Raw genomic sequence first — 15,620 nt, 5'->3', positions numbered from 1 at the left:
TTCAATACTGAGGCAAGTGAATATTTTGAACCTGAATGAATCCAAGTGAAAGGCTGAACTTGAAGTCATTTCAAACTGAACCAACACGGATGATTTACAAGTTGTTAATGGTGTGATCTCATTTTTAAATGCATTCTATATGAAGTCTCATCCTAGGGGAAAACTGTAAAATTGTATAGTATATTTTATCATTTTCATTATGACTATATGGTTTGTTTATTCGGTGTATAGATATGAATAAATACATATTACAGAATTTTCCACTCTCTATACATCGTAAGACATATTCTTCACTTACCTTGGGCAATGTCATCCTGACGCTGAAGTCCTGTCCTCTCCACCTTGGTCACCTGTTGGAGTAGGTCCCGCTCTTGCTGCTTGTAGTACTTTCCCTCATTGAATACCTGGGGTAGATTGGCCGTGTGAACTTGCCGGAGTTGCTCATAGTCATTCAGGGCTGCAGTCAGGTCCCAGTTTTTTCCTGCAGACATATGAGAGAATATGATTTGGCAACCAATGCCATCTCTTTGCAAAAAGGCCTTTACAAACAATGCCAGTATGTAAATAAGCAACGTGCATGTTAACCAACACACATTCAGATTTAAAAACTGATATTTTTAGTAAAGAAGTTGGTAAATTATTGTCCTTAGTGCGTTCATTAGAAATTATACATTCAAATAAGCTTATTTTTTTTCTTTGGCAAAAACATTTTTCTTCCTATGGAAGGCCATTCCCCTAAAACACCGTCAAATGTGGGGCTACATCACATAGAGATTAAATGAAAGAACTAATGCTGAGGGGGACAACATAAGTACCTGGTCTACAATGAGCCAGAATGCCTATATTTGACAGAATGTGTAGTCATTTCCCAACACCATCTAATCCATGGATGATGGAGGATGCTGTACTCCTCTGTTTTGGACAAAGATTGGTTGACTTGCGTGGACCAGGTTCTCTGACCATAGCTGTGATACCAGACTTAGAATATGTAATTCTTTCATTGCTATTCATCCTGATCATCTTTCAACACTGGCCTACACTGCCCTCCCTCATTTGCTTTCAGTCCATGCGATTGATTGATAGCATTTGTACAGCGAAACAGCTAGTTCAGAAAGAATTATCCCAGCACTAATGAGAAAGAAAACCGGACCACAGGTCAAGAAAGAGAAGAAAACAACTAGAATACCCTCACCAAACAACTATTTGATATAAGGGAGCAGGCAGGTTTTAAGATGTTTCCTGATGATGCTAAGGATCAATTGAGCTCGAATAGCAATCAGCAAAAATACCATGCTTAGCTGTCACCATCACTAAAGAGCAACCTCCTAATCTGATTTTTTTTAAATGTAGGGATTTTGCCCAAGATTGCGTGTTTAGATCTTAGAACAAGAAAAGTTTGATTTCAGCTGAATAGTGAGACCATATGTGTTTCTTTACCAGTGTTGTAAATTGACTTGTGGCAAAGACATGGGGCTTTAAAATAACGTATTGTCTTCGCCTTTAGCCAGTGGAGCTTATGCTGTTGATTTGAGATGGTCCTTTATTCCAAGATCATCATTGCTGCTGCAGTTTGGGTGTGCAATCTTTGGAACAGATATTTTAGTAGGCCAGCCATCGAAGAACTGCAGTAAACGATTCTTTACAAAATGAGATCTTGCATCAGAGCTTTCATTGAAGCAGGTGGCAACAAAATTGATTATTTTTCTGATGCTATTCTGAAGACAGAAGCCAGAGACACAGATGGATTTGAAGTATTCCATGAAGCACAAAATTAACATCAATCATGACTCCCGAATTCCTTGCCTGATTTGAAGGGGAAGGCAGATACCCCAAAGTCTCAGGCTTTTGTCCAAGCAGCAGCTGATCCAACCAGACTGAGATTTCATGGAGACAATTTCTCAGGTTCTGAAGACAAATTGCTGCTTAACCTGAGAATCACCTGAGTAACAAGTATTAGTATGGAACAGAATGCCAAATGGATCAAGGAGAAAGGCAAATGGGGCCACATAAAAGACTCAGTAGGGGGACCTGATGAACACTAGTGAGAATCATCTTAGGACTGCATCTGGAGTTAGCCAGGGCAACTGTTCAGTTTTATCCTGCCGAAATCCCAGCTTAGGTTAAACGATGCAATACAATTGAGTGCTAGATGGTATTATAGGCCACTAACAGATCTAACAAATTCAGGGCTGCCACTCCACTTTCATCCATTACACACTTGATATCAACCATTCCTTAAGACAGTACTGTTTCAGTTCAAAGGCCCTTTTGAAAAACCTGATTGCACTTTTTGAAAAGTTGGTATTTCTCCAAAGAGTGTGTTCAGTCAGCCTGGTGAACAAAGTGTGAAATGTGAGAAAGGGCCATTGACACAACATTGGGGTTCAAGTTCAAATCCCAAATATTTTTAAAAAATCGCCATCTTGGCCTTGATGCAAAAGGATCTCATTCTTTAGTCTGTCTTTTACTAAAAGCTTGCCATTGTACATCTTTCCAGGACCATTAGCTCATTGTGGCTTGTGGATATTAACAGAATCTAGTGTTCCATTATAAAGAATTTCTCATTGATCATGCCATAATCCTACTGGTTGGAGATTTAAATTACTGGGCCAACAATGAGAAGGGAGGACATCATTCCTCAGATTTCTCTGATTATCTCAGCAACCTAAATCTTGAGAAACATGTGCTGAACCCCATTCACATCAATGGTCACATTTTAGACCAAGTCTAGTACATACACTTATCACTGTCCAACCTCACAGTGTACCCATGTGCTTGGTCTGTCCATCATCTAATTAAGTTCTCACTGACTAGTTTATTTTCCCATAAATCTCCACTTCAGTCTGGACTCCTTTTCAGGAGCTGGTTACAAGTCAACTAAAAATCCTTCTGCAACTCATGGATATTAACCACACCAGATCAATCCAATGACATCGACCAACATAGAAAGATGGTATCTGACTGGCTCACAAAAGCCAGTGATACTCATGCACACCTTTGTAAAATAAAACCACCCAGATGTCATGGAGCCTCCAAATGGTTCTGAAAGGCACTACAACGTAAAAAAACTAGACCTCCATCATCACAAATGTAAATGGCAGAAAATCTATAATATAGAGGCTAATACACTCTAACAACTCTCTTTACAAACAGAAATATCTCGTTCTCAAACAAATTAAAAGAAGATATTTCGAAAAACTTCAGAACTCTCCAACTCTGAGAGAGTGACATTACCCATCACCCTTTCCCAGACTCTGTGATGCATTTAATACCTACTTCATAGATAAAATCAAGACCATTAAAGCAAACATCTCCACTAGTTCTCGCTCGAACCAGAATATTCTAGATGACATGCACCCTGTTACTCTATCCTGATTCCAAGAAATCAGTGAGGATTGCCTTGTGGACCTACTTATAGAAGTAAAATCGGGCTCTCTGAATAAACCTTGCCCTCCTGTAAATTTGAAAACAGCTCTCACTTTTATTCCAGATCCGGTCTTGTCACTTCTCAACCATTCCCTCAACTCTGGAAAAATACTCAGTGCATTTAAGGTAGAAATAGTGGTAGCTCTACAGTAAAAACAAGGTCTCACAGCATCTGTGAGGACGGTAATACGAGTCGGGCTCTGACAAGAACCCACGGATTACTCACCGACACCACTTAACATTAAATACTCATATTACCGTCCTCACAGACGCTGTATTATCCCCTGATGAAGGGCTCATTGGCCCGAAATGCATTGGGCACTTTCAATGAATGTGAATTCAAAGTTAACTTGAAGATTCCATGGACAGTTTTATCATTGGATAACCCGTGAAATAAAAAAAGATATATGATAAAAAATGTTGTGAAGCAAGTAATTACCCTCTTAACCAAATATCGAACTTATATACTGAGTGCAAGAGGGAGACACTCACTTATACTAAGAGAGTGGAACTACGTCTTGATCATCCTCATACTCAGGAGGGCCTACCCAATTGCACCACCTACCGTATTACCATCTTTTGAGAGCTTCCTGAATACCCCAAAGGAGTGCGTCACTCTCTTTTTCGCAGTAAAGTATTTGTGTAATACACACACAGTAACACAATAAATACACAAAAAAAAGCCTCCACACAGGTTTAGAAATATAGCTTATTACATTCTGAACAAAACAAGCCAAAAACAATAAAAATCTGATGAGTATGTTTCAAGTTATTTCATTTAGAAAACACAAATATTAAAAGATCATTTGCTACTATTTGATTCTTTACAGTAATATTGGTCCAAATGCGGGTTAAAGTGTTCTTGATCCAAGAAGTGGATTGCTAGGTATTTAAAAACACAGGTTGTACCCAATCCACACTCGTCATGAAAACTGCATGGGTCCTTTTGGGATCGGGGCATGCAGGTGGGTTCTCAGATCTTACGGTCCCGAGGTCGGGATCACAGTACCTTTCGGAAGCTACAGGGGCCTTGCATCACAATGTTCAAGGTTGGCATGCAGGGGTGGAGATCTACAAGTGGTAGGCGGTGCTGATACAGAGACTCTCATTGTCAAGGCAATCAGGCAGGCCGCACAGAGAGGACTTGCTTTGGTGCTGCTGTGTCCCGGGTAACAGGCACTTGGAGCTGTACGACGACAACATGCTCGACCAGCTCTCAATGCGTGCTGGGTCAGAGTGAATTGGGCAATGATCGATCTCTGCCCTCGACAAAGAGCTCAATTGGGAGCAACAGAAGCTGACGAGCAGGTGGTTGATAGTTGAAGAATAGCTGCTGAAATCCCATATAGCAGAGTCCCATGGCAGGGATTGAAGTCTTTGATGACCCTGAGACTTCGAGAACAGGGTGCAAGTAAGCAAGCCCTTGGAGAGCACTTTTAAGTTCAGCACACAAAAGGTAGCAGGCAGCAGGCCAGCATAACAAGGCAGGTACCAAAGCAGCAGTCCCTTCTGCAGCACAGCAATCAGCATGGCTAACACAACAGAGCAGTGAGCAGAGTGGCCGTCCCTTCTGGCAGCACAGCAGTCCTTCTGGCAATGTGCGAATGTAGATCCAGCAGTGTCTGTTTACAGGTCCAAAAAGTGTCTGACTTTAGGGGGTCAGAGACCCAGTACTTTTTTTTCTCAAGGACTTTTATATAGCACGAACTTGACCCGGTTTTGGGTATCAGAGCACTTAACATAGCACCAGTTGCGTTACATAAGTACACATTTAGTTTTGTTAGGCACAGGGAGATTAAGTGATTTGCCCATAATCACAGGATGTTCAGCTTTATTGCCGAGACTCAAACCTGGTTCCCCAGACTCGAGGTTGACTGCCCTTGCCATTAGGCCAACTCCTTACCTTTACTTATATCGAAAAGTGCTTTTGATGTAGGGGGTGACTTCAAAGGAACATTCTGAAGTGCACAAGGATCCCTTTCAACCCAGTCCTGTCTGCCAGGCTATCTGTGGGGTGTATTCAGCCCTTTGTCTGTGGACAGGATACTACCTATTGAAGTGTGTCAGCCCCTCCCATTCCACCCTGCCCAGGGAGACCCAACAGAATGCAGATGCAGTTGAGTGTCCTGTGTTATGCCTGTCTAGAGGGAATGCACAAATGTAGCTGTCATCCAGGCCAGCCAGATGTATATTGGAGTCAGGCTTAAATAAGTAAGCTTAAATTTAACTTCACCAGTAAGGAGGATTTATCATTACCAATCCAAAGAGATAAAACATGAAAATGTAACTCCTTTCTGATTGAGATTCACCACTTAAAAAAGTAAAAGGGAATTCCCAGTGCTAACCTATAAGAAGGGTAGGCCTCACAGTGGTTTAAAACGAAATAGCCTGTATGTCCATTACCAGGACATGTAAAACATAAATGAACATGTCCTACTTTTAACTTACATAGCATCCTACCCTTGGAGCTTACCTTAGGGATGACTTACATGTAATAAAAGGGGAGTTTAACGATGGCAAGTAGTTTTAAATGCCAAGTCAAACTGGAAGTAAACTGTACATACAGGCACTGCAGTGGCAGCCCTGAGCCAGGTTTGAAAGGCTACTTCTGCAGGTGGCACAATCACTGCTGCAGCCCACTAGTACCTTTTACCATTTAACTTACAGGCCCTGGGTATATGGTTACCACTTTACAAGGGACTTACCAGTTAATTAAATATGCTGATCATGTATACACAAATTACACACAAGTTTGGGGAAGAAGCACATGCTCTTTAGCCCTGATTATTAGTGGTAAAGTGCTCTGAGTGCTAAGGCCAGCAAAAAGAATCAGCAAAAACAGGAGGTATAAGGCAAAAAGTCTGGAGAAGCACCACCATAAGGATGCCAGGTCCGACACCTCCTTTTTTAGGAGACCGGTCCCAGTCCATTCCTCTAACTCCGTTCACCTCTTCTCATGTCCATCTAGATTGCGGAGCCCTCCAAGGACCCACCTTATTCCCAACCTCTTCAACATATACATCTGCCCCTAGTTCACACACTGAAACTAATGAATTGTAAGACTTATAATTATGCAGAAGACATGCAATTACTCTTTAAACTAGATAATTCCCCCTAATCTGAAAAGCATTTCCAATCCACAATGCTGTTCATCTGTGACTGGTTGAACAGTAGCCATTTGAAATTAAACATGGAAAAAACTTAAATCCTCATCATTCAAAATAAGCTTGAATACTGAACTGACTCATTCTGGCCGCCAGGGCTGGGAAAACCCTATGCCCCACAAAAAGCTGAAAAAAGTCTTGGGATAATCATTGATGCCAATCAATCCATGAAGCCACAAATCAGCTCAGTAATCTCGTCTTCCTTCTTAATGATGTGCAAATTATAAACAAACAAAAAAAAGCTTAATTTGTCAAATTTGAGGCCCTTGTCCAGGCCTTCATTGCCTTGTCCTCTCATGGATTGATTACGCCAACTCTCTTTACATTGGCTTACCCAAAGGAGTCATTAAAATACTTCAAATTGTCCAGAACCAGGCAGCCTGTCTAATTTACAAACAAGCCAAACGTTGCCACATCACCCCACTGATGATGGGCCTCCACTAGCTGCCTGTATAACAAAGTCAGTTGCACCATTTCTAAATCACTTCGCAGTAAAAGCCCTCTCTTCATCAAATACCGAATCCTGAAGTACACCCTTCAAAGCCCACTACATTCTGCCTACTTGAACTTCTTGCTGCTTCCTAATTTTAAGAAGAAGAGACTGGGTGGCGCCAGATTTGCAGTTATCGCCTTGAAACTTTGGAACTCTTTTCCCCTTGAGATGAGATCTGCATCTTGAAACAATTAAAAACGTGGTTATTTAGTCACGCATATAACTAATGCACTGCATTTTCTGTATCTCAACTCCATGTTTCCCACTACAGCGCCATGAAACCGCTTGGTGAACGCGCGTTTGATAAACTCAATACCATCACATAGCGTAACAATCCAAGCATAATATTTGACCAGCTACTGCCATGGGCAGGAGATAAGTGAGACTTTTGGATCCTGAAAGAAACATGGTGTATACATGTATTATGAAGTTTAACTCCAAAAAGCATAAACAAACATTCAAACATGCTTCGTATAGCTGTATATCTATATGAATGTCTGAAAGTACTCCATTGCTCTATGTCTGATAATATGCAAATGCATATTGCAATGCAAATATATGTACAAATGCAATGTAAGGGAGACATATTTGCAAAGTTCAGAACCGATGTACAATGTTAGGTGTACACCTGTCGCCAAAGCATATTCCCTTCCCTTTTCCAAAAGATCTGGATGATTTAAACTGGTTTCAGTTAGATCCCACATATCATCATGTTCTGCATAAAGCACCTCAACTTCGAAAGACTTGTGCGAAAATAATGTAAGCTTATTCTCCTTAAAGCGTTCCTCTGTTTCTTGTAGCTTGGCTTGTAGTATATTAAATAATTGAAATAATAAATAAATCAGTAAGCCATTCATCAATTTCTCTATATCAATTGACTAGCAGCACGCAATTAAATTGTGTAAATGGACAATGCTCTGCAACCCCTGTTCAAAGACAGATATGCTGGTAAATGTGTGCTCCAATATCCCTTCGCCTTACTTCAAGTAAAGTGTGTATGTGCATATGAACTTGTCAGATACATTCTAGCAACTGAAGTGAAATATCACACCTATAGTGTGAATGAAGGATCAGGTAACAACATTATTTAAAGCCCTTGCTAAAACGGCGTAGTCTCCTTTTCTTTGACAAACAAAAATAATGTGCTATTTCAACCCCTACATGTTCTTTCGCGTGAAAGTATAATTCCTTCATCAAAACCAGCATTACTGGATACCTGGATCAGGTATGGTGACGTGTACATATGTATGCGTGTGGTATTTCTATAGCGTGAACCTAGCTAATAGGCAATGGGATGCTGTACAGGGTGAAAGATTCAACGAGTGATGAGAGAGGTAACTGATTTATGGTCTGGTAATGCTTTGTGTTGTAGTTTTCTAACAAGAGGCACAACTTAACTTTTTCCTAAATTGGTGCAGAAGTAGGGCGGTCCTGGCGGACACGGGGTCGTTCTTCCAGATAGTGTGTGCTCTTGGCACTGTTAAGATACTCGGAGAGCATCTTCAGCTTGTAAGTTTTCCCAAGACAACGGACTCTGTGGGGAGTGGGGATGGAGGGATATTAATTGTGAACTTCAGAACAATCAATGTGAAAATCTTCTACAATTAGAAAGTTAGCACCATGGTTAGTACTTCATGGGGGTGAGTAGAAGTTGGAACGAACAACCTTATTGCCTTACCAATGTGAGCAGCCACAGCCCGTGCAGGTAAGAGCGGGGGGATAAGGGATTTCGACAGGTGACGACGAGGGAAAATTAATCATTTATTTAATTTTCCCTGGTGATTGTCTGTCGAATCCCCCCCAACCCAGACCCGTAGCACCACCGCTCTTACCTGCACGGGCTGCGGCTGAATGTGAGGTGCTCAGTGTCTCAATAATGGTGTCAAAGTGTCTACAAAAACTAGAGTGTGTTGAGGAGTATCTTAAATTCCAGTCAAGTCTACCATAGAAACTGAATTTGCTAACACCATTAGAAAAACACAATGTCCTATGCTAGTCCAGATTTTCTATTTCTACAAAGAGCTCAGAAAAGACTTTAAAACAAGCGCCACCTTTCACTTCATATTGGTGGCAGGGGGTGTGCTGGATAGGACTATAGTAATGGCCATGTGAGTATTAAGAGCCTAATGGATTTACATTTACAATGGAACAACCTGCTTCCTAGTTCAGACTTCAAATATTTACACATGTCAAAGTTTTATGCATAGATCGGCTTGGCCGAACTGAGAACAACCTCAGACTGCAGTCGGTATCAGTCCATTAATCTTCTAAATACAACATCTTGAAGCTATTTGCTATGTGTTTCAAGCCTAATGGGGAAGTATGCCCTATTCAAAAGCCAATTCTAACCTCCTTTGGAAATAAGATGCAGAGCCCGGTCCATACAACTCTGCCTGTCCTGAGCTACCAATATAATAAACAACTGTTTCGGGAGCACTACCTTCTAACATGTTATGGTGATGCTAGAGGACAAAAGCAGTTGTACAAACCAATATTGCTCAGACTCATGAAATCTGGAACGTGTCTTTGGTTCCTGTGAAATAATTTTATCAACATACCCAAGAAGGACTTAGGGAATTGGGGGATGCTCTATAGTAAATGTATATGAGTGTAAGCCCTCTGCAATTATCAGAAACATATAAGTAACAATTGTATTTACAAAAAAGACAGTACAATCATTTTAAAACTAAACAATTTTCTTGAATCTTCATCTATAATAGTGATTTGAGGATGTGAGTTCACCCGACCAATCCGCACTTTATCAGGATATGCAAGATGATAGACGAGATTTTGGGAAAGGCAATTTATATATCTAGTGCTTACGTTGATCTTGTAAACCTACTAGAACTAAAATCACTAATATGCCATAATGAACACAGCTCTGTCATATGGTGCTATTAGATTTTGATGGTTTCATAGTAAATTCAGATCTCAGCAATTTTTGCTTGAGTCTTATTTGTTAGAACATCTTTCAGAGAGCCATGGGACTAGCAGGGGTTACTGGGTCCAACCGTAGTGGTTGAACTACTATGGATTCTGAGCAACTGGACCAAATACCATTTCTGCACTTGACTGTCAGTAGTTACGTGGTTGAGAAGTCCAAGGCGCACTGGTGCGGGCATGGGGGAGGAGTACAGGGAGTGAACACAGGCTCACTACTCAAATGTTATGCTGCAGCAGCAATAAAGCATTGTCCAGCCAAATACCCACTTTTATGAAAAAAAAGAATTATTTTATTTATACTGCTACCAACACAAAGGAAAAATACAACATTCACAAACAACTACAGAGTTCCACTGAGGTCAGGGCTCGGCTGCTTCTTTAGGCAGTCCTGTGAGTACCACTCCCTCCTTGTTCCTAGTGATAGTGGGTATTCCCCATTCACTATAGGCAACATCCAGGGCAAGCTCCTCTAGTAGTACTAGTCTTAAGAGTCCACTTTGACTCTATTTTAAAGTCAACAGTGTGCCAGCGCCCCAGCGCTACCTAACAAGCAAGTTCCAAGGGGCCAACTGGCCTGAAATCAGTCTTACCTGCCCCGGAACGCTTGGAGCATCCGGAGTTCCTGACCCCAACTCGTCCATGGGTGCTTGGAGCAGCAGCTCAATTAGGTGAGTTCACCATGCGTAGCCCATGAGGGCTGCACTCAGCGGTACCAAATGTCCTCACAAATGGTCGCACCACCTAAGGGACCATAGGTTCATTGCGGCTCCTCCTTGTAGGATGAGTGTAAAAACCACTTCATGGAGTGGGGGAGTGGTGATGCGACGACCCTAAAGCAGGTCCCTTGGCTTGGTAACAATTCTCCCACAGGAGGATTGTCGCACTACTTTGACAGAGGTGGTAGATCAGGTCGCATGGTTTGTTGCTCCCCATGACCTCCTCTGGCATCCAGGATAACTGTATCATTCATGGACACGGGCTCTGGCCTGTTTGGTACAGCAAACTCCTCAGCTGAATCCACCCTGGATAATGAGGTCATGGCTCACCACAGCTCAAGGGCTAAGGCCCTCACAACATGGCATTCCTCACGCTGTGGTGCCTCCTGGCATATGGGATTGCAGCTCCTCACTGTGCATGGGCTCTGACCCAATTGATGCAGTGATGCACACAGCTGATTTCACAGTGGCTCGTCGCTGGCATAAAAGGGTCACTGACTTCATCCTGCACACGGACATTACCGGTCGGTGCAGCAGTCGTTTCTTCGCACATCGCAGCAGTGGTCCAATATGCAGGGGTCTCCACTGGACCTCACTCCCTTAAACTCTCTGCTCTTCCTCACAAGGCAAATTGATTGTGGCAAGCCGGCAGGCACTAGTGCTCCAGGCTCCAAGGCAGGTGGTCTTGGATTCCATGGGTGATGCCCCTTCACCGAGCAGGGAGAATAGCAGGTGTTAGCCTCCCGGTGCTGGTCACAGGTAGAGGTTTTGCAGAGCTTCCCCTCCTCATGCAGCCCAACTGGCTGCTTAGCAGATTACATTTTTTGGCGCCCAATGCTCCCCTTTTATAGTCCATTTCCAGAGATCAAATGTGATTTAGAGTCTGAGTCTCTGAAGTGTATTTGGGTCTGCTTCTTTTGAAGTGCCCACTCCTCGCCCACTCCTCTGCCCTCTTCTTCCTCTTGAAATAAGTTTGTCACAGCAGGAGTAGCTCCATAGCTGATAGCCCCACAACACAGTTTGTAGGAGTGACTACAGTTCATATTGAGATGTCAGCCAAAGAGTTATGTGCATAAAAAGGTTAGCCCAGGACCCAGTCCTACGCTTTGAGATTCTCTTATCAGATCCATCACCTGCGATGTGCCCAGGTCCCTTCCTCGTGACCTCTCACTGAATCAACTAGCACCCTTTCAAGTGTGTGCCCCACCCAGCTTACGGGAACGCAGCAATATACAAAATCTGTCTGGTGGATTTCTCTACCCCCTCACATTTGGCCATGCAGGCCTGGGTCTCCTAAAATAGAACCCTGGTCCCTCCATGTATTGTACCATCAACAGGCATAAATACAAGCCAGTACATGTATGAAGCCTACACATACTGTACAGAACTGTAGCGTTCATGTACTGTACCACTTATGGGCGCACATACATCCTGCATATGCATTCACCATGCATGTATAGCTTAGAACTGTGTTATCCCTGTACAGCACCCTTTCCAAGCAATCATACACCCACCACAGATTCACCACTCATCTGCTGCACAGACCTACTCACCAACACATTGTAAGCCAAGGGTGAGTAAAGCACAAAGAAACAGAACTTCAACTGAGTGAGCCAGTAGGCCTCACTCCACTGACACAGGTTAGAAAGGACCAGTCAATTCCTACTGATCACTACACGGTATGCTGCCACTACCACACTTATACTGTTTAACCGCTGGTGAAACATCAAAGAATACAAAAAAGTGATGGATGAATTGCCTGAATTAATCTCAGCCATTCTTAATTACTCGGGCTGCAACCCAACCGATTGTTATTTTGCACACAATGTCACCTCAGTTTCGACCCAGCTATATTCAAATCATTCTTGACCCTAATCCAATGCGAACAGTCCAGTCCGAACTGCCACGCCAGGTCTCCCCTGAACCGAAACACAAGCAACCCAGGACCAGTTTTGCCACAGTTATGGGCTCATCATTCAGGTACACCTTGGTTCCAGTGGCACAGTATGCACGGGACTCACGTCTGGGTGTACCATCCGACGTAGGGCTACACAAAGTTTACATAAAAGTAAGGGATGGAAAGCCTGAAATAATCTTAGCCACTGATAACTACTTGAGGCCGCATGTCCATTGGCATGTTGCACACCTCAGTTTGGACCCAGCAATATGTAAGTCAGTGTTGACCTTGCTCCAATGCGAACAGTCCAGCCCAAACTGCAAAGCCATGGTCATGACTGATTTTGATATAGGTGGGCTCAAACTGAGGTGACATGGTGTGCAAGATAACATTTGGAATGTGGCCATGAGTGATTACAAGTTACTGAGTTTAATTCAAGTATTCCATCCATCACTGTTTTGTATACTTAACTCCTGGTGAAGGCAGTAGACTCTCACACCATGAGGGAAGCACGTTGGGCACTCCTCCTCGTCCGACAAGACTGCAATCAATGAGTCAGGCCTACGTCATGGCACACACACATGATCCGATTTGCCTAAGACAAAAATCAGGATTAGGGATCCAGACATCAGTACAGTTGGGCACACAGGGCAGGGGTGCACATCCATTACCCTGCAGAGGACTTCCTTGTTTCAACCGCTGCTCTGTCAGTACTCATGTAGAACATTTTGTTAGGGTATGATTAGACCTCAATGGTCTTTCAGCTGGGATGCTGAGGGATAGTCTGTGCTAAATGTTACTTTTACTGCCATGCTACCAAGGATTGTATAATTTTATGGTTGTTGTCAATGTTTATGTTGTGTTGGTGTAGTGGTAGTGATAGTGATGTAGTGACTAACTGGACTTGGCCAGTGCAGTGGGAATTTGATGTAGTAGATTCTATGCAGTGGTCGCTTAATTGCATTGCATTCATAGTAGGAACTAACAACCATTGCCCAGTAAATGTTTAATCTTCTATTTGGACCAGGAACAGGTCCAGGCAAAGCTGATGCAGATCCTTTGCTCCATATTTGGTAATCAGCAAACTTTCTACAGACTTAAATTTCTTCATAGTAATTGCACTACTTAAAATGTTCGTCTTGAAATGTCTTTACTTCTCCATTCACATATGCAATATTGTCATGACCTGTTGCACCCCTTCCTTTGGCAAATAGTTGCACATTTTGCACTTCACCCACCCGAACTTCAGAGATGGTATATTTGCAAATAGCGCAAATTGTACGTATATGCTTACTGCACAGATTTCCTTTTGCAAATATTTTAGCGTTCAAAGGTGTTTGTGAAATGAACTGCTGTGTCCACCTGCATTTATGCGCAAACTGTCAGTGGAAGACCCAGAGCAATTCAGCAGAGAAAAATGGGGGAGCCATACATAATATGACTTCCCTGCACCCAACTGTTTACAAACTACCTGACCTCCTGCCACGCACCCCCAACACCATCTGTGTCTTTAATCTTCTTCCCTCCACAAGCTGTGCTCCCTGCACTCAAGCGCTGCTCTGACAGGCTTTCAAAGAACCTGTCAGGCTGCCTGGAATTCCTTGATGACATAGCAACAGTGGGTAACAGCTTTAGATAACAACTGTTGATACGTCATAGCAGTGAGTTACTGGATTTGAAGTTTTTCACACAAAGGGCCGGCTCTCTATCTCAGCCTTGCATAACAAATCATAATAGACGCAGGCTACAAGAACTATATGGTACCATTACATTAGAGTCCCAACTGGAATTCGAAATTTGAAATATGCTACTTGTGTATATTCTGCTGTTGGTGTATATAGTGACCCAGGGATGTTCCTTAATCATCATTTTTGGCTTTACACACCAGACCCAGTTCTGGCCCAAAAGCTTTTTGGACAATTGATATACTGTAGAAAAAATTATAGTTTATCTACTTAAGCAATAAAGAAAACAGAGTTTAATAGGCACCAGTAACCAGTTTCCAGATGCAAGTGAACCTTTCTCCACGACAATCCAGTAAACACTAAAAGGTTTATCATAGCAAATGAATCCACCGTAAACCATCTTTGATTGGTCAACTGGCATTATCCCCATCATTAGGTCAAGCATGTTTGGTCCCATCCCCCTCTTCTGTCCAGGAAACGGGTGCATTTCACAACTGGAATTTATTATTTGAGAAGGGCAACTATGGCTATAACAACACAACAGTTAGAAATAGTGCTGTACCAACCCTAAGTTTAAGGGCCACCAAATCTAATCCAATACATGGTGTGAAGTAAAGCCTTTATGCTTTAAAAGTGGTCGCAAGAAACCACTTCTCAAGCTGCTGTATAAAGTTTAAAAAAGTATAAACTGCGTTGTTGATTGTGATAAGGAGTTATTACATGGGCAAACCAGAAAAAATTCAAACCAGGAGCCAGGTTTAGGGAAAGCAACCAAAAAACGAATTGTATTTAACCAGAGCCTTATAAGATATGGGGCCAGATGTAGGTAATTCCCATTTACCAATTCTAAAATACAGAATTTTACCAATTCGGTATTTCAGAATCGGTAAATGGGATGTAGATAAAGATTCGGTTCATTTTACCGATCGGTAATATCGGAATAACCGATTCGGTAAATACCGAATCGGTATTTACCCATTTGGTATTTACCTAATCGAATCGGTAATTCCCATTCATTTCTATGGGCCTGGAGGCCCAGAGGAGTGAATGGGATTTACCGATTTGGTAAATACCAAATCGGTAAATACCGATTCGGTATTTACCGAATCGGTAATAGGGGGACCATTTACAAGGGTGGCAGGGTGTCACATTGACACCCTGTTGCACCCCTAAATAGTGCATGGGTGAACATGTGGCACACATATATGCCCTAAGGGCATGTATGTCTGCCCCATTGAACTTTAAAAAAGCAAATAATTGCTTTTTTAAAGATATTAGATATTTACCACCAACTTG

At 42.4% G+C, this 15,620-nt stretch overlaps 1 protein-coding gene across 1 annotated transcript in view; it reads right to left on the bottom strand.

Annotated features, from left to right (window-relative positions):
• OTUD7A (OTU deubiquitinase 7A) overlaps positions 1-15,620 on the bottom strand; it is a 681,211-nt gene that overhangs the window by 389,762 nt on the left and 275,829 nt on the right. The window contains exon 3 of the mRNA XM_078685161.1: positions 299-481. Coding sequence (XP_078541287.1) covers positions 299-481 — 183 coding nt within the window. The remainder of the gene's footprint in view (positions 1-298; positions 482-15,620) is intronic.

The sequence above is a fragment of the Lissotriton helveticus genome, chromosome 3_2 (genome assembly GCF_964261635.1).
Source record: "Lissotriton helveticus chromosome 3_2, aLisHel1.1, whole genome shotgun sequence".
In the NCBI taxonomy this organism is placed as follows: Eukaryota; Metazoa; Chordata; class Amphibia; order Caudata; family Salamandridae; genus Lissotriton; species Lissotriton helveticus.
The sequence above is the reverse complement of the archived record's forward strand: the minus strand, read 5'-3'. Positions and strand labels throughout refer to the sequence as shown.